The sequence below is a fragment of the Pelophylax lessonae genome (assembly GCF_965119305.1).
Source record: "Pelophylax lessonae genome assembly, chromosome: 6".
Taxonomy (NCBI): domain Eukaryota; kingdom Metazoa; phylum Chordata; class Amphibia; order Anura; family Ranidae; genus Pelophylax; species Pelophylax lessonae.
The window spans coordinates 110,002,603-110,026,971 of NC_138773.1; the positions used below are offsets into that span (position 1 = coordinate 110,002,603).

The 24,369-nt window shown below is 41.6% G+C and overlaps 1 protein-coding gene across 1 annotated transcript in view; it reads right to left on the reverse strand.

Annotated features, from left to right (window-relative positions):
* Nucleotides 1–1,127: 1,127 nt before the first annotated feature.
* Nucleotides 1,128–24,369, reverse strand: part of ANKS4B (ankyrin repeat and sterile alpha motif domain containing 4B) — a 53,527-nt gene continuing 30,285 nt past the window's right edge. The window contains exon 2 of the mRNA XM_082260899.1: nucleotides 1,128–2,316. Within this exon, the coding sequence (XP_082117025.1) occupies nucleotides 1,263–2,316 (1,054 nt within the window). The 3' untranslated portion in view covers nucleotides 1,128–1,262. The remainder of the gene's footprint in view (nucleotides 2,317–24,369) is intronic.

Here is a 24,369-nt window from a genome sequence, read left to right on the forward strand (position 1 = left end):
CCCCTGGATGTTGGCTTTGAAACCTCAGAAGGAGGAAATAGAGAGAGAGTGAGAAAGTCTTAGCCACATGCCCTGTCCATGCTGCTGAATCCTTTATCCAGAAGAGACTATTAAAAACTACAAGGGAGGGACTAAAGTGCAGAGTAGATAGAATCTGAGTTCCAGTGCCACACCACAGTCCTACCGGTGAGAAGTTCCATTCCAGGCTGGTTGGACAGCTTTTGGAGGATACCCTCATGACTGCTGATCTTGTCTTCGGGTCTGTGAAACAAAGGCAGACACCACATCATCCTCAGGGGCCCCTGCAACTGGACTTTGCTGCAATATTCATTTAGAGAAATTTCTGTAAATTACTATATGCACCTGGGTATAGGTGCACAATTCCACTAGGACTCCTACCGTGCCCTTTGCTGATAATACTTGTTTGTACATTGGATGTATGTACTGTTATTAATCTCTTCCTATGTGAAGCATGTTATATTTCTTTACTGGTGTGCATTTATATACCTATGGTTAAGGTTATATGCTGGTTGCAGTAGTTCTTCTGCTCCTAATTAATTTGTTTAGTTTACTAAATAATTTCCCAGGAAGGGAATCCCCTTATTTTTCAGAGGCCTTGTCCTGGGTGAAGGCAATGCCAACTGTATTATCAAACCCACTCTTTCCCTTGGCGAAAGTTCTGCTTCTCCTAATTACCTACATTTTTATATACTTGTATTGTTATTTTCTTTCTAAATAATTATACAGAGTGCTGCAAATTTAGATATTATTCTGTATGTTAGGGCTGCTGGAACCTGCTTGTTTCAGGAGCACCAAATCTCTACCTATACATTGGCTTTGCGGTTTGCTCAAAAAATTTATATATATATACAGTATATATAGACATTTCAGATAATATCCTACATTTCAGTTAATATTTAGACATAAAATAATTTAGGAAGAAAGCAAAGGTTGTCATTGATAAAGAGTGATATCAGTAGGTAATTTTATCTATCATATCACACAGTGTAGGCTACAAAAGAACCAGTGAAGTGTAAACTAAAAACAAAATGAGAATACGCAATGCACATTTACAGTAGATATGCTATATTAGGACAAAGAACTAGTTCTCCATTCGAATAATATTCAGACTATGGAAAATGGATGTCTGAGTCAATATTATATTACAATTCCTTGTAATTTTGCCTTGCATTTGTGTCTTGCATATTTGTATAACCATGTTTCTGATTTCACAATCATACTAAAGGAGTGATTTCCAAAATTCACAACTTAGTGTCTGTAATCTTTCCAGGTTTTTTCAGGGTTTGATTTCTTTTTTCCACTGCATTCAGGAGCTTCTTTCTTGGACCAAGTTGTATGTTTATATTTTGCAGATCTTCATTAGTACATAAAAAAAGAGAATCTAAGTCTATCTTCTCTCTTAAAAGTGTGACATGAAGCTCCAGCAAATTATTGGATTCTAGAAAGACCTTGAGAGAGGAGCTTTCTTCCTCCTCATCTATTTCTACTTCATCATCATTCCAAGCTATGTTAATATTTTCGCCATCATCTTCATTTCCATTCTTGGCATCCTCAGCAAACAATTCATTTTTAACCTTTAATGTCATCTCATCTTCAGCTGTGAAATTCTCTCCAAAATCAGTGTTGATTCCCATTGCTAGATTTCTCCTGAAAACTATGTTCCCAAGGCCTGGTCGATTAAAGATAGACTGCTTTTCTTCTTCCATATCAATTTCTTCTTTAATTTCACTAAAAACATCTGTAATCTTGGTACGCTGGCCTCCACTACTTTCATCTTTGGCAAGAATATTATTGACTGTGTCTTGATCAATTGTATTTTTATCTTTCTTCTTCATTTTTAGCTGTAGTGTGTCCCTTAACCCTTTTGTCAAACTACTCATGGTAGAGGGAGTAGAAAAACGAGCACCGACAGAACCTGACAGTGTACCCTTTGCTGAGTTGACTGTTCCAGTGTTGTTTCTGTTGAAATTTTTGTTCATCTGACTCTGATGCTTATCTTGGATCTTCTCACATTCTTTAATCTTCTTTTCAGCGTCTTTCACAGCTTGTTCTTTTAATTTAGCTACTCTTTTAGGGTTTAAGGATGTTTGCTTGTTGGCTGCTTCATCCAGAATTTTAATACAATCTGTACGACCTTTCAGATTGGCCACATCCAGTGGTGAATGATGTTTGTTGTCCAAAGCAAAAATATTTGCTCCAAAATTAACTAGGAAGGCCACACAATTTGCATATCCTTTCTCAGCTGCATGGTGCAATGGAGTGTTTCCCCAGATGTCACTTTTGTTTGGGTCCCCACTAAAAGAGAAAATCATATAGAAAACAATATTTAAAATGAAATGTAAATGTCTGTTAGCATAAACTGTTTTTGAATCTTTACCATATACCAACTAATCATTGATAATTTGATTTTAAATAGATGCTACAAAATTGATTCACACACTATGATAATCTTTCAATATAGTGAATATAGAGATTTCTGCTCTTGAATACTGTGGTCTGCCCATCTGCCATGGTAATGATGAATACATTTAATTAGCTGTGGATTTCATTTAGGTTCCTTTTTTTGGAAATATAGCTGGAGGGGAGAAATTTAAGCAGCTTCAATAGAAGGGCAGGAATTGAAGCAAACCAATGTTTTCTTAACCAAGTGCAACAATAGCATCATGAGGTAACACCACAATTGATCCAGTAAAGTTCAAGGGATAGAGTACAGTATGTGCATAGCTTACAGCAGGGGTAGGCAACCTTAAAGCGGAGTTCCAGGCTAAAAAAAAAATATGTTTAAGCTAAAAATACCCCTGGGACAGTCAGGGCTAGTGCATTTAAGCAACAATAGCCTCTGAACTGCCCCCTGTTTCACTTACCCGTAAGAAGAAATATTTACCTTGAAAATGTCTTGTCCAGCGCTGCCATCTCAGGTGTGGGCAGCTGAAGCCGGAGTGTGCCCTCTTCGATGACGTCGGAGTTCCAGAATGCCCTGCTCCTCACTTCCGATGCAGGCGCGTCATCCCTGAACAGCTTCTGCACATGCCCAGAAGCTGTTCAGCAGGGAATGACGTGCCTGCACCGGAAGTGACGAGTGACTCCGGAGCAGGCGCATTGACTCCTGGGATCGATGACGCTGATCTCCCAGGAGTCAATGCAAGGAGGAAGTGATGTTGTGGGTCGCGGCCGCAGAAGGAGGAAGAGGAAGGAAGGTATGTATATTTTCATTAAAAACAAGGTAAGTGAAACAGAAAAACATTTTTAATTATCCAATTCTTTTTCAGGTTCATCTAAGCTAGCGGACGGTGCAAAGATAGTTTTTAGGGCGGAACTCCGCTTCAACCACTTGCCGACCGCCGCCCGACTATATACGGCGGCGGTCAGCCCCTCCCAGGCAAAGTGACGTACCGGTACGTCACTAGCCTGGGAGCGAATAGGGGGCGAGCGCGCGCCACCGGAGGCGCGCTCCTGCCCCCGCTCGTACCCGAAGTACCCGGCGCGTGTGACCGGCGGACATTGGGTAGAGAGGGAGAAAGGCAGGTGGCTAATGTAAACAAAGCCACCTGTCATTCTCTCCTGTGTAAAAGCACAGATCACTCGGTCCTGCTATGTAGGACCGTTGATCTGTGCTGTTACACATCAAGCCACATCCAATGACAGTAAGGAACACGCCCCTAGGGACACACTTAACCCCTCCCTCTCCAATAAAGTTAACCCCTTCCCTCCCAGTGTCATTTTTACAGTAACAGTGCATATGTATAGCACTGATTACTGTAGTAATGTCACTGGTACCCCCAAAAGTGTCAAAAATGTCAGTCAAGGGTCCGATCTGAAAAAAAACAACAAAAATGACAAAAATCTTTCCCTTAGTTAGTAAACGCAATAACGTTTGCGCAAACCAATCAAAATACGCTTATTGTGATTTTTTTACCAAACATAGGTAGCAGAAAACAAATTGACCAAAAATTTTAAAAAATTTTGATTTTTACATTTTTTGGGGGAATTTCATATAAAAAAAATGTGAAAAATATTGTTATTTTTGCAAAATTGTTGCTCTTTTTTTGTTTATAGCGCATGATCAAAAAATTGCACAGGTGATCAAATACCACCAAAAGAAAGCTCTGTTTGTGGGAAAAAAAGGACGTCAAATTCATTTGGGTACAGCGTCGCACGACCGCGCAATTGTCCGTTAAAGTCACGCAGTGCCGAATCGCAAAATACCACCTGGTCAGGAAGGGGGTAAAATCTTCCAGGGCTTAAGTGGTTAAAGAGGTGTAGAATGTTCACAATGGACGGAAACAATGATGAATGAAGTGCATGTGATGAATAAATAATCAATACAAACCAAGAATAAACAACAATGTATAGATGAGCAAAATATAAAAGTGATATCAATGCGAACTTCTTCGCCTAAGGTGCGACGTGAATAAATATAATAAAAAAGCAGTGACTAGATCTGTCAAAGTGCAAAAATGCTTATACAACAGGTGCAAATAAATACCAATGCAAAAATAAAGAAATAAATATGCTGCAACAAAGCAGTGACTGATGTTAGTGACTGAATAAATAAAGTGCAGGAGTGCTCAATCTGGTGACCACAATGCAACAAAGTGCAGATCTTCAGTGTGGGTGACACCTTTGAGTGTTCAAGCCGCTCACCTTACTGCTATACAATTATAGCATGAAATACAATTCCTCGGCTACGGCTTCACATATGCTGTAATAAGTCCTCTCCGATCCTCGTCCTTTAGCTTAGATATTCTCCATGTGGTAAATGTAAAAAATAAATAATATTGGAGGTCCATAGCATAATCCCATTTAAAAAGTATGGTTTTATTTAAGTAAGTGGTGTATACAGTGCATTGTATCTACGAGCGCTGAGCTTGTTCTCACATCCCTTCCGGTATTCTGACGCCCTACGCGTTACCTCACACAGCATGTGACTTCATCAGGGGTTCATCAGACACTCGAAACGCTTTTCAGAGGAACAGCAGTGCCTGCTGCACTTTTAAATGAGCCCTTAGTTGCATTCTGTAGCTGCACCCTTAGGGCTCATTCACAAGTTGGGGGGGTAGAACACTGTGGTTGATTCACACTTTTACCGCCCACAATCCCCACCCTGTTTAGCTGCTGAGACAGCAGCCAAAGGTGTACACTTGCTGCAGCAGAAATTAAGCCCCCCATTGCTTTTGGTAGGTGCTACCGCCTGCCAATCATGGCCCATTCAAGTAAATGGGGCCACTTTGCAAGTGGCCTGCAACTGCATGCTTCTTCGGGGTCCAAGGAGTTAAAGCAGATGGTGAGAAAGCAACACAACGCTGCCTGCTTTAACTTCTTGTTTGCTGTACTGTACAAGGTTGCAGGGCACTTGCAGAGTGGCCTCATTCACTTTCCCATAAATATCTATTATATCCTGCAGGTGTGGTGCACATTCAGGAGTTTTGATGCGCTTTCAGAAAGTGCCCTAAACCCTCAGGATATAATAGAAGTCTCTGGCTAACTGCAGAAAACCTGCAGGAAAGCTGAAGTTACACTAAACTGCACCTGTGGCGTGGGTAAACCACAGCGCATCAGTGTGAAAGCAGCCCTATACCATTATGCCTACTGTATTGCTATGCACTGACCTGAAGATCTCTTCTTGCTAGCTGCTGGCACCACTCTGAAGACCTCTAGCTGGAATAAGAGGTGGAGTGCAGTTGGAATCACTCACATGGGGTAGGAGCCAGCAATACAGAGAAGATATTGGCTTATGCAGCTCTTGCTCCCTACTACAGCTCCAACTTCACAAGTAGTCCCTTGGCATTCTACACTCTGTTTGATGCTCTGGTCATGGAGCCCAGGCTGCGACCTACCAGTCACCTGTCCGCAATCTACCCTCGGCCTACAGCTAGTTTTCTTATTTTGTCTGAACAGGACTGACTGAGCTTCAGCAGTCCTCAGAATTCTTGGGGCCTCACTACAAATTTATGATGGGACCCCGCTATGACCTTTCTGTGTGACACCTGCCTAGGTCAATTGGGATTATTGTGTAGATTATCTTAAACTGTATATCCAGCTATTTTTTTCCCTAGTTTTGGATGAAGCGGGGAAGGATTTGAACCATTGTCTGTTTTTTACTATTACCCATGGCTTCTTTAGAGAGATTTCCCTTACTTCCTGCTGATAACAATTTTACCAAAACAAAAATTGAGGGGAACTCTCCAACAGCATTACAGACAATAATAAAAATGCTTTTACTTTGCAGAGTAGGGGACCCCTGTCAGATTTGGATGTCTGTTTGTGTACCTATTGCAGATTTACCCTCATTTTCTGTCTGGTAAAACATTGTAAACAGGACAGGAAGTGAGGAGAAATCTCCATAATGGAGCCCTATATAGCAGAAGAAACCAGACAGAAGTTCTAATCCTTCCTTGCTCTTTTCATACCTAGAAAAAAATGTTTTTGGTTTTACACACATTTACAAACAAAGCAAGCCTCAAAGAAGGACAGGTAGCAAGTTAGCTGACAGCATAGTCAGGACACTAATATGGACCAATGCTGTGGGTAGAAATTGCCAGAAGAAAGCATAAATGCAGAGAATTAACATTACTTTCAATGCACTCGGTAGCTCAGCAGCATTTTGCAGCATCAACTCGTCTTTTTGGAGTATCAGATTATAGGACTTTGGTGTAAATTCCAAACTCTTCCACCTCCCTAACAAACAAGTGCTAAATGTTGTGGTTCAGCCGTCTGTATATATTGTTAGTGCTCCTAGGCACAATTACTCTATAACCTCAATTCAAAGTTCTTTAAACTGTGGATTGTTTTGCAGAATTACTAACCTCAAATGACTTTTGAGTTTAAGAGAAACTCTGGGATTTTTAGCTTCACTGCAGATCAGAAAATACTAAAACTATACTAAAGTCAGAAACTCCACTCTATTTTCTTTTACCCTTTGTCTACCACCAAACATCTGTTCGATGATCTGCCCTCCAGTGAGCGAACCTGAAGGAAACATGCATTTTATCATTTTTGAGTTTACAGCTGTCACTCCCTAGAAGCGCTGGCTGAGGAAGAAGTTGATAAAGCACAATCTGTGTTTGAATAGTTTCATTTGTGTTTATAGGTGACATTAGTGGTCTAATGGACCTTTGAGGTCTTCTTAACCCCCACATACAAGCACATACATATGCAACTATAGATGTCAGCTGCACCTGAGTGTGTGTAAGATGGGGCCAACTGTATCTCACAGACAGCTGGGCGCCAGCCTTTACATATGGGTTTCAGGGCACCATACGTTTCTCAGCCTCAACCAGATACTGTCCTGTGCATGAATGGTCGCCTAAGGCCTAGACTTTAGACTCTATCCTTCCAGCCCTTTCATTAATAACCTCCTCTGCCCCGGGAGAAATAAGTCTTGGTACACTTCCAGGACCCTGACAGCAAGGTTTGCACCAGTAAACACACATCTCGCTCATTCCCCAAGTATTGGCTGTAATAAACACTACTCTAGATAGCCATATGGAGGCCCATAGTTGTAAATAAACTTCTTTTACTTGCTTATGATCAGCAATAAAACAAAACAGTCCAGATAATGGCAAAAGCAGAGTTAGAGAGCAGTGTTGCCAACCGTCAGTATTTATACTGGTAGCCAGTAAAAAACGACACTTTTTTCCTGCCAGTAAATGCCAGTGACAGGAAAAGGTTTGACAGCAGAAAATATGGCCGTGATGCTCTCGCCGAGTGCATGCTACAGTGTGTTTGGGCGGGGCAGTCGAGTCTGGCGGAGGCGGAGGCAGAGTCTGAGCATGTCGTGTGATGTTTTGGTGCAAGGGAACTGTCAGTGATGTTTAAACTGGAGTGGATTAAGGGACCATCTGTCCTGGAGAAAGACTCAGGAGGGGACATGTCATGTCACTGAGGTGTCCTCATCATCTATGATGCTGTACAGTGCTGTCAGCACACTTGTATAAAGTACTCGAAACCCAAATTTGAGTAAAAGTACAAGTGCTCGATCAAAAAGTGACTTGAGTAGAAGTGGAAGTGCTCTATCAAAAAGTGACTTGAGTAGAAGTACTAAAGTATTCAACATTTTTTGTACTTAAGTATTGCAAGTATTTTTTTTTTTAATTTTGCCACTCAAGTACTGAAAGTTAAAGTACAAGTACTGTGTTAAGTAGTTATTAAAGAAAGAAGTCAAAAGTTTGAACATCATACTGTTTTTTATTATTTCAAATGATTAACCTAAAGGACAATCACAATTCCTTTTGCTGTAACTTTTTGTAAACAAAAACAGATAAAGTATGTCCCTCCCTTTCCCCTTTAAAGCATCCCTCCTTCTCGTCCCTGCATGTTTTTTTTCTCCACAGCTTATTGGTGCGCAAAATCATATATAAACCAATGTGATATACAACAATATATTCCAATAATTAAATAAAGGAAGAGTGTATGAAATCAAAGTCAAAAAAAGGTCCATATATATAATGCCATAATACCATATATATGTGACAAAACAAGATGAATATATTTTCAAAGGTGCAGGAATCAAACAGGTGCTGTTCCAAATAATAGGTGCAGACTCCCACCACCTTGTGGATTTCCCCCTTACCCGGCGGATGAAGGTAAGTGCAAAATAATATCCAAATAGACTCTTCCAGTGAAACAAAACCGCAAAACCTGTGCTCTCAACTTCAAGTGAAAAAAGCAAAATCAGCCTCTTACCAGAAAAAAGGTCTATGTACGCTTGTGACTCTCCTTGGTTGGGGGAGGTTCTCTTTCCCCATAACAGCAGATATGTAGACCATTTTATTTATACATACAGTAGCATTTATTTTCGTATGCGCTGATTTACACATGACATTATACACATTTTTTTGAACTTCATGAAACCTGCCATCTACTGTTCTGGCAGTGGTCATTTTTATAATTGTAACGAGTAACTATGCAGCACAAAAAAAAAATATTGGAGTAGAAGTATTGAAATCATCGAAAAAATGTAGTGAAGTAAAAGTGGAAGTAGGAGAAAAAAATTCTACTCCAGGAAAGTACAGATACCGCCTTTCGGTACTTAAGTACAGTAGTGAAGTAGTTCTACTTAGGATACTATACATCTCTGGCTGTCAGTGTCACTGAGAGAGTCAATTTCATGTGTGTGTGCCTGCCCATTCTAATTTCTTGCTCTCCTGAGTCCTCGTCTCCTGAGTCTCCTATTCCTGAGGTACTTACTATATCGAAAATAAAATCTGAAATATTTTTTTGCCTGAATATCTGCCTTAAATCACAATACTAGCTGCATATTGTACTTATTTGTAGCCTAAATACTGACATTTGCACCGTCGAAAAAAAAAAAAAAAAAAACTTGTTGCCAGTGGTTTAGACATGAATGGCTGTGTGTTGAGTTATTTTAAGGGGACAGCAAATTTACACTGTTATACAAGCTGTACACTCACTACTTTACTTTAGCAAAGTGTCAAAGTGTAATTTCTTCATTGTTGTCACATGATAAAGTAGAATAAAAAATTTACAAAAATGTGAGGGGTGTACTCACTTTTTTGAGATACTGTACATGTTGGAGTGAGTGAAGTAGTTATTGAATCCTCATAAATGGTTAACTCTAAACTGATGACCTATAAAGGCTTTTGGGTAACGAAGTTTATCACTGTTGTCTGGACACACAGTTTTAGGGCTTCACATGTTTTGTATCTATTTATTTGACACAAGCTCATCTTTTATATTTTACCAAAAAAGGGCAATAAATTGAGTTTGTGTACTTTAAAATTACCTTTATTGTATTTTTAATGAAACTATAATTTTAAGAAACACTTGTTAATATCATGTAGCGTGAAAGAAAATATATATTGTGTGGGGTTTTAACTAATCTTAAGGCATACCATGTGCATTTAACATGTATGCACAAAATGCAAACACAGCTCTGGAAGGGAGTGTTTTTCAGATAAATTTGAAAAGTTTTTACCAAGGCATCAGAGCCTAACTGAAACATTGTATTGCATAATTCCTCCATGTCCTAGCATTACAGAGGGTGGTGCTCCAAACTAGGGAATCCTATGTTCAAATTCATGACCGCTCAAAATCAGGGTACTGGAAATCATGCATCTTTACTAAGAACACGACTGACTAAGTATCACAAATGTTGGGGAGTTCAGATGCAAAGGTTTCATGTCAGATTGGACTGTATTTTACTTGTAAAATAAATATATAAAATGTAGAGTCATAGTGGTATAAAATCTTCTTCTAAACTGTAAATGTTTAAGCTGCCTACTTGCATTCTTGAATTATCCTTGGAGCATTCTGGGATTCTTAATATCTAAAGTGCTTTATTATGCAAATATCTGCTTTAGCTTCTATGAAGTTGAATTTGGTTTACCTCCTCCAACCAAATGCAATGGGTGGTCTCCCAACCTAATGGACAGACATGGGTTGGTAATAAAGCACACCAGGTTTTGGGAATCTTGGGATGTTCTGAGGATAATCCAAGCATGCAAGAAACTGGAGCTACTTTTTACATAGTTACATAGTTACATAGTAGGTGAGGTTGAATAAAGACAATAGTCCATCCAGTTCAACCTGTGTAGGTGTGTGTGGCTGTAATCATCTCTCATACCCCTGAATGTTCTGATCCTAGAGATGTAAGTCTAAGAGTCTTTTGAAAGCCACCATACTACCCGCAGAAACCACCTCTTGTGGTAGAGAATTCCACAATCTTGTAGCCCTAACAGTAAAGAACCCCCCACGTTGCCTGAGGTTAAAACGCTTCTCCTCTAATCGCATTTTATGCCCTCGAGTCCTCATGCAATCCCTTCGAATGAATAGCTTTTTTTCTAAGCTGGGATCCCCATTAAGATATTTATAAATTGCTATCATGTCCCCCCTCAGACGTCTCTTCTCCAGGGAGAATAAATCGAGCGATTGGAGACGCTCTTCATAGTCAAGGTCCTCCAATCCCCTAATTAGTTTAGTTGCCCTTCTCTGGACTCTCTCCAGCTCCAACACATCCCTCCTGAGGACTGGCGACCAGAACTGGACAGAATACTCCAGATGCGGTCGGACCAGAGTTTTATAAAGTGGAAGGATTATAGTCTTATCTCTGGAATACATTCCTTTCTTTATGCATGCTAATATTCTGCTGGCTTTGGCAGCTGCCGCTTGACATTGCATGCTGTTGCCTAATCTATCATCAACCAAGACTCCCAGATCCTTCTCCATTTTTGATTCCCCCAAGGGTTCCCCTCCTAACGTGTATTGTGTTTTTATGTTTTTAGTCCCCAAGTGCAAAACCTTACACTTCTCCACGTTAAACCTCATTTGCCATGTCGTTGCCCACTCTGTAATTTTGTCCAGGTCATTCTGTAGGATATCTGCTTCATGCTGTGCAGTTATTGCCCTGGCCAATTTTGTGTCATCTGCAAAAACTGATATCGAACTACTGATCCCGACCTCAATGTTGTTTATGAATAAATTGAACAAGGTTGGTCCCAGGACTGAGCCCTGGGGCACCCCGCTTACTACCTCAGACCAGTCTGAGTATGCGCTGTTTATTACCACTCTTTGGACACGCCCTTTAAGCCAATTCCGTATCCAAGAGCCAACCCTGCTGTCGATACCTGCAGACCTTATTTTATAAATTAAGCGCTTGTGGGGAACTGTATCAAACGCCTTAGCGAAATCCAAGTACACCACATCCACTGGTCTCCCCCTATCTAGCTCACAGCTCACCTCCTCGTAGAATGTTAATAGATTGGTTTGACAAGAACGCCCATTTGTAAACCCGTGCTGATTACTGCTGATGATGTTGTTGTCTTTAGCAAACTCTACGATATAGTCCCTTATCATCCCCTCCAGAAGTTTACATACTATTGATGTCAAACTGACAGGCCTATAATTTCCCGGGATATGCCTCTGGCCCTTTTTGAATATCGGAATCACGTTAGCTTTCTTCCAATCCCCTGGTACATCTCCTGTCCTAATACTGTCAGCAAAGATCAGGAACAGTGGTCTGGATATAACCTTACTGAGTTCCTTGAGTACTCTCGGATGTACGCCATCCGGGCCTAGTGATTTGTTTGTGTTAAGTTTATCCAGCCTTTCCCTGATTTCACCCTCTGTTAGCCATAGTGGCAAGTCCTGTGTATTACTACTAACCATACAGTCATGGTCAGTGTACCCCTCCTTTTCCTGCGTAAAGACTGACGAGAAAAAAGCATTCAGCACGGTTGCTTTTTCAGTGTCCTCTGTAACCATCCTCCCATCATTGTTAATTATGTGTGCAATATGCTCTGCCCTAGTTTTTTTGCTGTTGATATATTTAAAGAATTTCTTTGGGTTTTTTTTACTATCCTCCGCTATTTGTCTCTCAAAGTTGATTTTAGCCATCTTGATTTCTTGTTTACTTTTCTTATTTGCCTCCTTGTATTGCTCGAAAGTCGATACTGTGCCCTCTGATTTATACTTCTTGAAGGCCAAGAAGTATACTACTTGCTCCATGGTCCTGCAGCCACTTTAAAAAGTGAGTCCACAGTTTTACTTTAACATTGCTTTTCTTATATATTTTTAACAATATAAAATTCGATTCTGTATATAGCTAGGTTGATTGACACAACATGCACATTTTGTTCTATACACACAGTTGAATACCAAGAATTGTAACACTGTAGACACTTCGCATTTAGCAGTTCAAAAATGAGTTACTGACCTAAGAACCGGGATTTGAACTGCTTTAACTCTTAACTGGAGCTAGATGGGTTAGGGATGCTGTACTATGACCACTGCCTTTCTTCAACGAAGAAACTATAAAGACACTCAAGATATTTAGGTAATGTCGGAAACACTTTACTGTCCGCCATGTGCATGGGCTGGTGCATTGCCTCCCTGACATATTGACTAATCAGTGGCATGCCACAGAATGACTTTAGACCTCTCCAAAATATTTTGCATTCACAGAAATAAAACAGAATAACGTCTTTATTTTATTGAATCCGTGTGCAGTGCTGCAACTATAAATTTAACAGTGACATAGTAATAGGAACAGTACATATAGCAAATATACTACAAGACTTATGTCTCTGCTGGGACCCATTTTTGTCTCTTGTTGGAGGATTTATTTTTTTCCTTGCAGAAATGAAATAGTTTTTATTTTGTTTTTATTAACTGAAACAGGCTTTTACAGCTCACATGCCTGTAACACTTTTATGAAGACAGAGTGACAGACAGTGTGTTGGAGAAGAACATTATCCTTTACCCCAGTTACAGATATTCAATTTAATAGATCCATAATGCTTCTTCTAGGAGATCCAATATATTGACTTTTTATTTAAAGCTTGGATCAGCATGTACCAAGTCATACCATAGACAATAATTGCTCTTGTTAGAGTGAGTAAAATGTGATTTGAGGGGCAGTTCTTCTATTTTCAGAGGCAAATATGTGTTATTAATGTGAGTGTTCCCACGCTCTGTGCTAAATAAGGGTTACATTTGTAATTAGACTGCTACCAGGTGAAAGGTGTGATGTCCTTTGAAAATTGGAAGTGTGAGTTCCCAGTGCTGTCTGTGCTCTACTCAATATGTGTTATAACCATACAATCCAAGAAAAACTCAATATATATATATATAAGTGTATACATCCAATTCTATGAAATTTTGGGTAATGGTGTATATCCCCAACTTTACCTGATATGGGTAGGGTTCAATTTCATATATGAAAAACTGTTTAACAGTGCGGATAATACATCCATAAACAAAGAAATCACAATTGTATGAATATAAAATAAGTTCATAAAGTGCTGTATATCTTTAGTGCCAAGGTATGTTTAAAAGAGCAATCTGTGCAATAACATGTAATGACAATGGTGAAGGCTCCCCTTCCTCTTGTGCCCTCAATCAAAGTAGCACAGATGCCCCCAAGTCAGCAGACACAAGAACCCTACGCCCTAATTTACAGTATATAGAGAGGAATCAGTGGATGTGTGAACTATCAACCACAACATCACCTTCATTGACATAGAATTGCATTTAGCAAGGCCAACTCAAGCCAAACCCCAAGCGCCCTTTTACTTTGAGTTGTCTCAGTGGCATAGAGTAGCATATTGTGAACAGTCACCTTTACCTCTATAATAACATGAGGTTTTTGTGCAAAAATAAGTTATTTCCCAATGAAAAAAACATAACAAAAACATTTAACATGCAGTACAGCAGAGGAGTAGGAACTGATCCCAGCTAAAAGGGCCCATATAATCATAAAGGCAACTTTTAAATTTGGGAGCACAATCTTCTGTTAGTATGTAAAATATTTTTTCCCATCAACAATGGCACTACATTTTTTAGGCTGGACACTAAGGTGCAATACCCTTATTGCACCACGTAATTTACTTACACACAGTATATATATATATATATATATATATATATACACCCCTCACATTTTTGTGATTATTTTATTATCTTTTCATGTGACAACACTGAAGAAATGACACTTTGCTACAATGTAAAGTGGTGACTGTACAGCTTGTATAACCGTGTATATTTGCTGTCCCCTCAAAATAACTCAACACACAGCCAATGATGTCTAAAATGCTGGCAACAAAAGTGAGTACACCCCTAGGTGGAAATGTCCAAATTGGGCCCAAAAGTGTCAATATTTTGTGTGGCCACCATTATTTTCCAGCACTGCCTTAACCCTTTTGGGCATGGAGTTAACCTGACCTTCACAGGTTGTCACTGGAGTCCTCTTCTACTCCTTCATGATAACATCACAGAGCTGGTGGATGTTAGAAACCTTACGCTCCTCCACCTTCTATTTGAAGATCCCCCACAGATGCTCAATAGGGTTTAGGTCTGGAGACATGCTTGGCCAGTCCATCACCTTTAACCTCAGCTTCTTAAGCAAGGCAGTGGGTATCTTGGAGGTGTGTTTGGGGTCGTTATCATGTTACAATACTGCCCTGCAGCCTAGTCCTGGAAGGTAGGGGATCATGCTCTGCTTCAGTATGTCACAGTACATGTTGGCATTCATGGTTGCCTCAATCATGCTTGACACACTTGTCTTTGTACACCTCATTTGGTTGCCGCCCCACACGCATGACATCATTTAAACCAAATAAGTTTATCTTGGTTTCATCAGACCATAGGACATGGTTCCAGTAATCCATATCTTTAGTCTGCTTGTCTTCAGCAAACTGTTTGCGGGCTTTCTTGTGCATAATTTTTAGAAGAGGCTTCCATCTAGGATGACAGCCATGCAGACCAATTTAATGCAGTGTGTGACGTATTGTCTGAGCACTGACAGGCTGACCCCCCACCCCTTCAACCTCAATGCATCTAGTTGTTGCACAAACATTAATTGCAAGGTCCAAGTCCTGCATAGTTTGTGGCCAAGATGTTTTCCATGCAGTATGTTTGTACACTAACTAGCTTTTTAAAACCTCATTCTATTAGTTTTAGTTTGATCTAAGTGTAGGAAGGTTGTAAATAACATGGCCATAAAATGGCATACAATGATAGTCTCCACATATCCATAACAATCAGTCACCAAACACATGGTAGACCAACACATGGGAAGCATGGGGACCCCATATTAGAACACAAGCGTTAAACAGTGTAGTATAAAAATGTGACAATTGTGCCCTCTGGCCATGGGTTAATGAGATACCAAATTCACATTACCAAATGTGCCCCTAATACTGCTGTATTTACCTATCAGCTTTTTGTCGACCAGATGGCTTGTTTATCTTCTCAGCCCCGGTTACCTATGCGGTCATAATACTATGGTGAGCCCCCTCGTGTTTCCTATACTCTCTTTCTCATCCTATACTATACTTGGAGCATACCTTTAAGCCCACCATATTTCCATCTATTTCTTTACTATTGGGACAATTTTTCTTTCCAATACCCTATTTTGTCATCTATTACGGGTGCAGCGATTGTATCTCTCTTTTTTGGTGTCACGTTCCTGTTACTTTTCTTTACACACCATCCGGTGGGGCAGTTTATTCTCTTATTTCATTATTCATTTCTATATAATTGTAATATTGGACACAGTTTTTCTGTTTTTGACCTTTGTAGACAGTTCCGACATTGTAAGACACATGTGGATTATTTCCATCTACCGACAGAAATTCATATTATGCGATTCCTATGTTCCTTTTGGCTCCTCACCCCCCTAGCTGTTCTACATTATCTATAAGCAGAGTACAGGTACGTTATTAACCTAACAATTCTGCCACTCCCATTTTTATACTACACTGATTTAACACTTGTGTTCTAATATGGGGTCCCCACGCTTGTCATGTGTTGGTCTACCATGTGTTTGGTGACTGATCATTATGGATATGTGGAGACTATCATTGTATACCATTTTATGGCCATGTTATGTACTATCTATAAAAATGTAGATGAGATTTAAGCCATGATATGTAATGTACAGATTGATTTTAAGTGAACTGTAGCTTATGTTGTCTTTTTTCTATATAGAGCAACGTATTTAAACTCCAGACGAAGCTTAATTGCGAAACATGTTGAGTGTTCTAGCCCTAATCTTATGAACTGTATGTACCCGTTACACGTGCAGTGATGCTTTCGGAGGACAGCCCTACTGATCTGTTCCCTCTGACGGAATTGTCTGCTGTGGATCGAAATTACAGATAACTATCTTTTTCTAATTGTGTATTTATCTATGTATTACGTATTATGCCTTTGTTGTGTATTTCACCTATTGCATAACCCCTGGCATATTGCGGAATCATAATTGTGATCTATGTCCCCTTTCTTTTAACTGTACAACCAATAAACATATCTTGATCCAAATCCCAGTGTAGATATTAGGATGTGGCACTTTTTCTTACAGATTCTATGCATCCAGTGAACCGCTTCTGGTAGTGCATTTTTCTATTTACATTAAGACAAGGAGGAGGAATGCAATTGTTATGGGTAACCAGGCAAAGGCGCAAGGTACATTGCAGTCGGTCATTAAGCATGGTACATGACTTGGCGGAGAGTGCCCCGTTAGTAAGGGGGGTCAGGGGCTCCGTTCCCAGTGGTAGGTTCCCTGAAGGCATCGAGACCAAACCTACATTACGGAGACCCATAGCTTGGCCTGATATTACAGGAGTGAGAAGAAGGTAATTAAGTGCATGCAGGAGGTCTGCACTAGGTGCACTGTGGGACCCAATTCTGTCACTGGGAGTGAGGTGACATGCATTGAAAGGGGGCACGCTGGCATCTCTGCATTGAAGGGGGCACGCTGGTCTCTCTGCATTGAAAGGGGGCACGCTATACCTTAATTACTGAAGGCCCCTTTCACACTTTTGTGACCTCAAAGTCACACAATTTTTACAGCGTTTTTTGCCGCAAAGCAATGCCTATTACATTTTTCTGTTTGCACCCCCCCCCCCAAAAAAAAAATTTTGAGCACCAGCCGCCACTGTACCCCGCCATAGCCCCGCAAACTGACATGAGAGGAGTTGGCTGAATTATTTCAACAAAATATCTGTGACAGAAGGATGTGAAAGAATTTCTGTTGTCACATACTGAGGAAGAGAGCATAAGGATCATAGAGGGAAGGTACATCAGGCAGTGAGAAGCAACTACTTGTGATGGTCCTGCAGCTACAGTTTACTGCCAAGCCCACAAAGCTTTGCGGGAGCAGCACCTCTACTGGTAGGCAGCAAAAGGTCCACACTCTTTGTTCCTTGCTTTTTACATCCTCTCAATCTACAAACTTTTACATCTGCCCCTTGTCACTCCAGGTCCAGGAGCCAATGACCAAACATACCCAGAAGACTGGTATTGTGGGTAACTGTGAAGCGTTCTGCAGCCATTGTAAGAAAGATGGTCAAGAAAATTGAAATCAATGTTTAATACACATTCCACTTCCCAAGAAAGAGAAAAATGAAGAGAAAAGCTGTTGGACCTGGCACTTTACAATTCATGAAAACTGTCACTGCAGGAGCCTGGACCTACAACACAATCTTTTCTGTCAAAGTGAAATCTGTACTCAGAAGACTGAAGCAATTAAAAGACCTACAATTCAGTCATCCTTCCTAAATTATGCTCCTTGTCTAATTTTCACACTGTTTTTTAAAGCAGAACTCCAGTCATCTTAAGAGCCGTGAGATCATCAAATCTCTACAATTACCAGCTCCTGTGGCCTCTCCTGTCCTTTTCCAGTGCTCCAGTGCTGTCGTCACAAATAATGTTTCCACCAGTGGCGGAACTACCAAGGTCACAAAGGTCGGGGGGGGCTCAGCGGAGTTGCTTGATGTAGGACTCTAAACTGAGAGGGTCTCTCTCTCATACAGCTCAGAGCCTGCATTGACAGTTCCCCCATTCCCCCCTCCTCCCTCACATGGATGGGCGAGGAGACAGACAATTTGCTCCTTCTCCTCCTGCCCCTCTCCTCCTGTGTGTGCACCATTGGAAGTGTAAAGACCAGCAGCAGAATGGTGAAATTCAGCTGCTTAGTTTTACACTTCCCACAGTACACACACAGGATGAGAGGGGCAGAAGGAGAAGGAACAGATCGGCTGTCCCCTCTGCCATCTATGCGAGGTAGGGGAAACTGTCAGGGCAGGCTCTGAGCTGTATGTGAGTCCTGCTGAGGAGACACTGTTAGGCTACACTGATAGGTACTGATAAGCAACATTAATGAGCACAGATAGGTGGCTCAGGCACCACTGAGAGATGACACTGATAGGTGGCAATGATAGGTGGCATTGATGAGCATTGATAGGTGGTAACGATGGGTGGCACTGATGGGCATTGATGAGCACTGATAGGCTGCGCTTATGGGCACCGATAGGCTGTGCTTATGGGCACTGACAGGTGGCATTGATGAGCACTGATCGGCGGAAATGATGAGCACTGATAGGTGGCATTGATGAGCACTGATAGGCGGCATTAATGGGCACTTATAGGCGGCATTGATGGGCACTTATAGGAGGCTTTGATGCGCAATGATATGCAGCATTGATGAGCCCTGATAGGCTGCACTGATGGGCACTGATAGGTGGCATTGGTAAGCACTGATAGGGAGCACTAATGGGCACTGATGAGGCTGCACTGATAATCAGGGAAGTTATGATCAGTGCTCTGAATATAGGTGTAAACAATGTACTGACAGAAACGGCTCTTCTTTTCACACACAGACATAGTGTTGAGAGGAAAGGACTGCCGATAACCGGCAAGTCTGTTTATATGTGATCAGCTGATCACATGGTAAAAGGTCACTGTGATTGGCCCTTTACCGTGATGTGTGATCAGCTGTGTCTGAAGGACATAGTAGTCACAGAGTGTGCTAGATGGTTGTCCCAGGGGGCATGCAGGAGGCCGGGTTCTGGGAGGATGTCCATGGACGCCCTCTCAAAATTGGAAACCCGGGACTCGGATGGAAGGAGGGGGTCAGGGAGGCCCTTCATGGTTTCTTGCACGGGGGCCTTGAAGGTTCTAGTGAGGTCTCTGGTTTCCACAGGTGGGAAATTTTTAATGTGCGCTGCACATTAAAAAAAAATAAAAATAAAAATAATCTGATCACTTTTATTGCTGTTACAAGGAATGTAAACATCCCTTGTGACAGTATTAGGCAGTGACAGGTATTCTTTATGGAGTGATTGGGGGTCTAAAAGACCCCAGACCCCTCCACTGCACTTCAAATTATTTAAAACACCGAAATTAGCATTTTGAATACTGACATTTTTTTTTTTAATTGGCGCCATTGGCAGCCGAGTAATACGGAAGTGACGTTGTGACGTCGCTTCCGGGTTACATGATCAGAGACCCTAACAAAGCCGAATCTGGCTTCGTTCAGGACTCCAACCAGCCGGCGGACATGTCGGCTGGTTGAATGGGTCTCCCGATGGTACAGGAGACCTGGGCAGAGCCACGGAAGATGGCGGGAGGGGGGGGGGGAATGTTGAGCTCACTGAGTTGTTACCTCCTGAATGCCAACCGCCGTCTAAAAAACGATCCAGAATGATGCCTGCAGCTGCAGGTATCATCCCGGTACAACCACTTCTTCAAGCCGATGTACAGGTACGTCGGTTTGCAGGAAGTGGTTAAAGTTCATGTGCGTGTAAAGGCAGGCCTCCTGGTAATATAATGTATTTCCAAGGGGGGATCTCAGTGCAGAGTTCCAAAACGTACACAATTTCAATTGTTGGTTTATTGGAGCACTGAAAATGAAATGTGCAATTAATATTATCAAACCCTTTCTGTCAGTAGCAAACCAATTTTTGGCATTTGCAGATTAAGATTTTTTTGTCCATAAATGCATCTAGGGCACAGTGTGGCGTCTCTGTGGGGGGAAACAGTATAGACTTAGGGGGTCCTATACATCATATGTAATAAGGACTGCTGGGTAAATCTATATACTTTGTATAACAGACCCTGGGCCTTGAGCCCCGGTTCACACTTATGCGAGTGCGGGAAGGCTGCGAATCCGCAGCCTGTTCCCGCATCGCACACGCACCCCCGGCAGTTCACACTGCCATATGCGATACGCTGGGGGTGTCAATGTAATCTTAACGACACCCCCAGTTTGATCGCATATCGCAGTGCGATCGTGCAGTTCGCACAGGATCGGATCGCACCAGTGTGAACCGCTGTGCGATCTGATCCTGATGCGGCTTACAAAAAGGGTCCCTGTGCGTGTTTGGTGCAGCTGTGGTGCGAATTTAGCCATACAAACTGGCTAAACTTGCACCGCACAGCCGATCGCATGTAATGTCGGAGCAGTGCGCTCCGACATTACATGCGAACCCTTCACACGCACAAGTGTGAACCGGGGCTGAGGAATTCAAACATAAAGCAAGTTTATTTATTTATTTGTTTATTTTTAATTAATTAAGGCCCCTAATATTCCAGAAAATAAACATCAAACTTCCTTTGGACAATTAGGGTTTCAGAATAAGGTACTTTTCCTTCTTCAGAAAGATATAACAACATATATATATCTTTTCATGTGACAACACTGAAGAAATTACACTTTGATACAATGTTAAGTAGTGAGTGTACAGCTTGTATAACAATGTAAATGTGTTGTCCCCACTAAATAACTTAACACACAGCCTTTAATGTCTAAACCACTTGCAACAAAAGTGAGTACATTCCCTAAGTGTAAATGTCCAAATTGGGCCCAACGTGTCAATATTTTGTGTGGCCACCATTATTTTCCAGCACTGCCTTAACCCTCTTGGGTTCACCAGAGCTTCACAGGATGCCACTGGAGTCCTCTTCCACTCCTCCATGACGATATTACGGAGCTTGTGGATGTTAGGGATGTTAGGGATGTTAGTTGCCCCACAGATGCTCAATAGGGTTTAGGTCTGGAGACATGCTTGGCCAGTCCATTACCTTTACCCTCAGCTTCTTTAGCAAGGCAGTGGTCGTCTTGAAGGTGTGTTTGGGGTCATTATCATGTTGGAATACTGCCCTGCGGCCGAGTCTCCAAAGAGAGAGAATCATGCCCTGCTTCAGTATGTCACAGTATATGTGGGCATTCATGGTTCCCTCAATGAACTTTAGCTTCCCAGTGCCGGCAGCACTCAAGCAGCCCCAGACCATGACACTCCAACCACCATGTTTGACTGTAGTCAAGACACACTTGTCCTTGTACTCCTCACCTGGTTACCACCATCTACGCTTGACACCATCTGAACCAAATAAGTTTATCTTGGCCTCATCAGACCACAAGACGTGGTTCCAGTAATCCATGTCCTTAGTCTGCTTGTCTTCAGTAAACTGTTTGCGGGCTTTCTTGTGCATTATCTTTAGAAGAGCTTTCTTCTGGAAAGACAGCCATGCAGACCAATATAATGCAGTATGCAGCGTATGGTCTGACAGTACTGACAGGCTGACCCCCCCCTTCAACCTCCGCAGCAATGCTGGAAGCACTAATACATCTATTTCTTAACCGCTTGCCGACCACCGCAAGTACATTTACTGCGGCAGTCAGCCCCTCCTGGGCAAAGCGACGTAGTACTAAGTCGCTCGCCCAGGAGCCTGTAGGGGGCAAGCGTGCGCTGCCGGGGGGCGCTCCCGCCCCCGCTCATTCACGGCCATCCCCGCGCGAGTGGCCGGTGGCTCCGATGTCCGCCGGCCACTCGCGATCTCCCGCTGGAGAGGGAGAAAGGCAGGCAGCTAATGTAAACAAAGCCGCCTGTCATTCTCCCTGGTGTAACAGCAGAGACTATACGATCCTGCTATGTAGGATCGTATGTCTCTGTGGTTACATCAAAAGCCATGCCCCTTGACAGTTAGAAGCACGTCTCTAGGGACACACTTAACCCCTGGATCTCTAATAAAGTTAACCCCTTCCCTGCCAGTGTCATTTTTACAGTAACAGTGCATATGTATAGCACTGATTACTGTAGTAATGTCACTGGTACCCCAAAAAGTGTCAAAAATGTTAGTCAGGGGTCCGATCTGTCTGCTGTAATGTCGCAGTCCCGCAAAAAAAATCGCAGATCGCTGCCATTACTAGTTAAAAAAAAAACAATAAAAAATGACATAAATCTTTCCCTTAGTTAATAAACGTAATAACTTTTGCACAAACCAATCAAAACGCTTATTGCAATTTTTTTTTACCAAAAATATGTAGCAGAAAACAAATTGGCCTAAAATGATAAAACATTTTGATTTTTACATTTTTTTTTTTTTGAGAATTTCATATAAAAAAATTTGAAAAATATTGTAATTTTTTTCAAAATTGTCGCTTTTTTTGTTTATAGCGCAAAAAATAAAAATCGCACGGGTGATAAAATACCACCAAAAGAAAGCTCTGTTTGTGGGGAAAAAAGGACGTCAATTTCATTTTGGTACGGCATCGCACGACCACGCAATTATCCGTTAAAATCACGCAGTGCCGAATCGCAAAATAGGGCCTGGTCTTTGAGCAGCCAAATCCTCCGGGGCTTAAGTGGTTAAAGTCAGTAGAAAAATATAGTCCTCTTATTTCATTTGTATTCAGTGGTACTTGGGAGAAAATATACTTGGGAGAAAATATGACAGTGAGGTTAGTTACCTAGTTACCCAGGAGAGGAGATCCTGCAACTGGCTCTGTCTAATGTTGTCAGGGCCTGAACTACCAGGCTGCTATAAAGTTCAGATTACTCTGCCCTGATTGTAAGAGAATGAATGTGCAGCAAAGACTGGCTGGGCTGGATGGTGATCAGATCCATGTAGCTGCATTCAGAAAGTTGAAACCAGACTATATATAATTTAAATAATATATATTTATAGTAATAGTGTAACAAAATCCATCCAAACACTAACATAATACACAGCAAATGTGAAGCTATAAGTGAATCATAACCAAGTGACAAAAATACCTAACTAGCAGCCCAACCAAGTGATAGAAAACCTAACAAGCAATCTAACTATAATATATACAGACAGACAGACAAAAGGAAAGCACAGATCAACAGGGTAAACTGGAGGTGCAAGGAACAGTCAGGAAAGAGAAACCAAGACTGGCACCAGGACAGGAACAAGGAGAGCAGATATGAGGCAGCAGGTTATAGGGTACAGGATGCAGGGCAGGAGCAAAATCAGGCAGGAAATAGACTCAGGATAACTTAGCAAGCAGGCTAAACACTGGAGCAAGATGGACTAGTAGGTGAAGGGCTAAATACCCTTCAAGCAGCCAGCATCAGGTGAAGACTAATTAATGGGATCTGCTGGCTGCTGGGAGACGCCCACTGGTGAACACAACCTTCTGAGAACCACAGTGCCACCAGCAGGTGATCCAGGTCCTGACAGATGGGCAGTTAGGCTGACCATAAATGGCTTGGATTTTGGCTGATTCCTGATGATTCCCACTTTTATGTCCCGAGACAGAACTAGAACAAGGTCTACTGGAACCTCAGACAAAGATGCCAAAGTGTACCTTAGTGTGCTTTGTAGTGGCTAGGCCAGGGAGCAGAAATGATTGGCCACTGTTTACTGGCCCTAGGCCTGCTACCTATTGCTCCATGGAGAACTAAATGAGATAGTGGAAAGGGGTGTTAGGACATGGTTGAATATAGAAACATAGAAACATAGAAACATAGAATGTGTCGGCAGATAAGAACCATTTGGCCCATCTAGTCTGCCCAATATATCTGAATCCTATGAATAGTCCCTGGCCCTATCTTATATGAAGGATAGCCTTATGCCTATCCCATGCATGCTTAAACTCCTTCACTGTATTTGCAGCTACCACTTCTGCAGGAAGGTTATTCCATGCATCCACTACTCTCTCAGTAAAGTAATACTTCCTCATATTACTTTTAAACCTTTGCCCCTCTAATTTAAAACTGTGTCCTCTTGTGGTAGTTTTTCTTCTTTTAAATATGCTCTCCTCCTTTACCGAGTTGATTCCCTTTATGTATTTAAATGTTT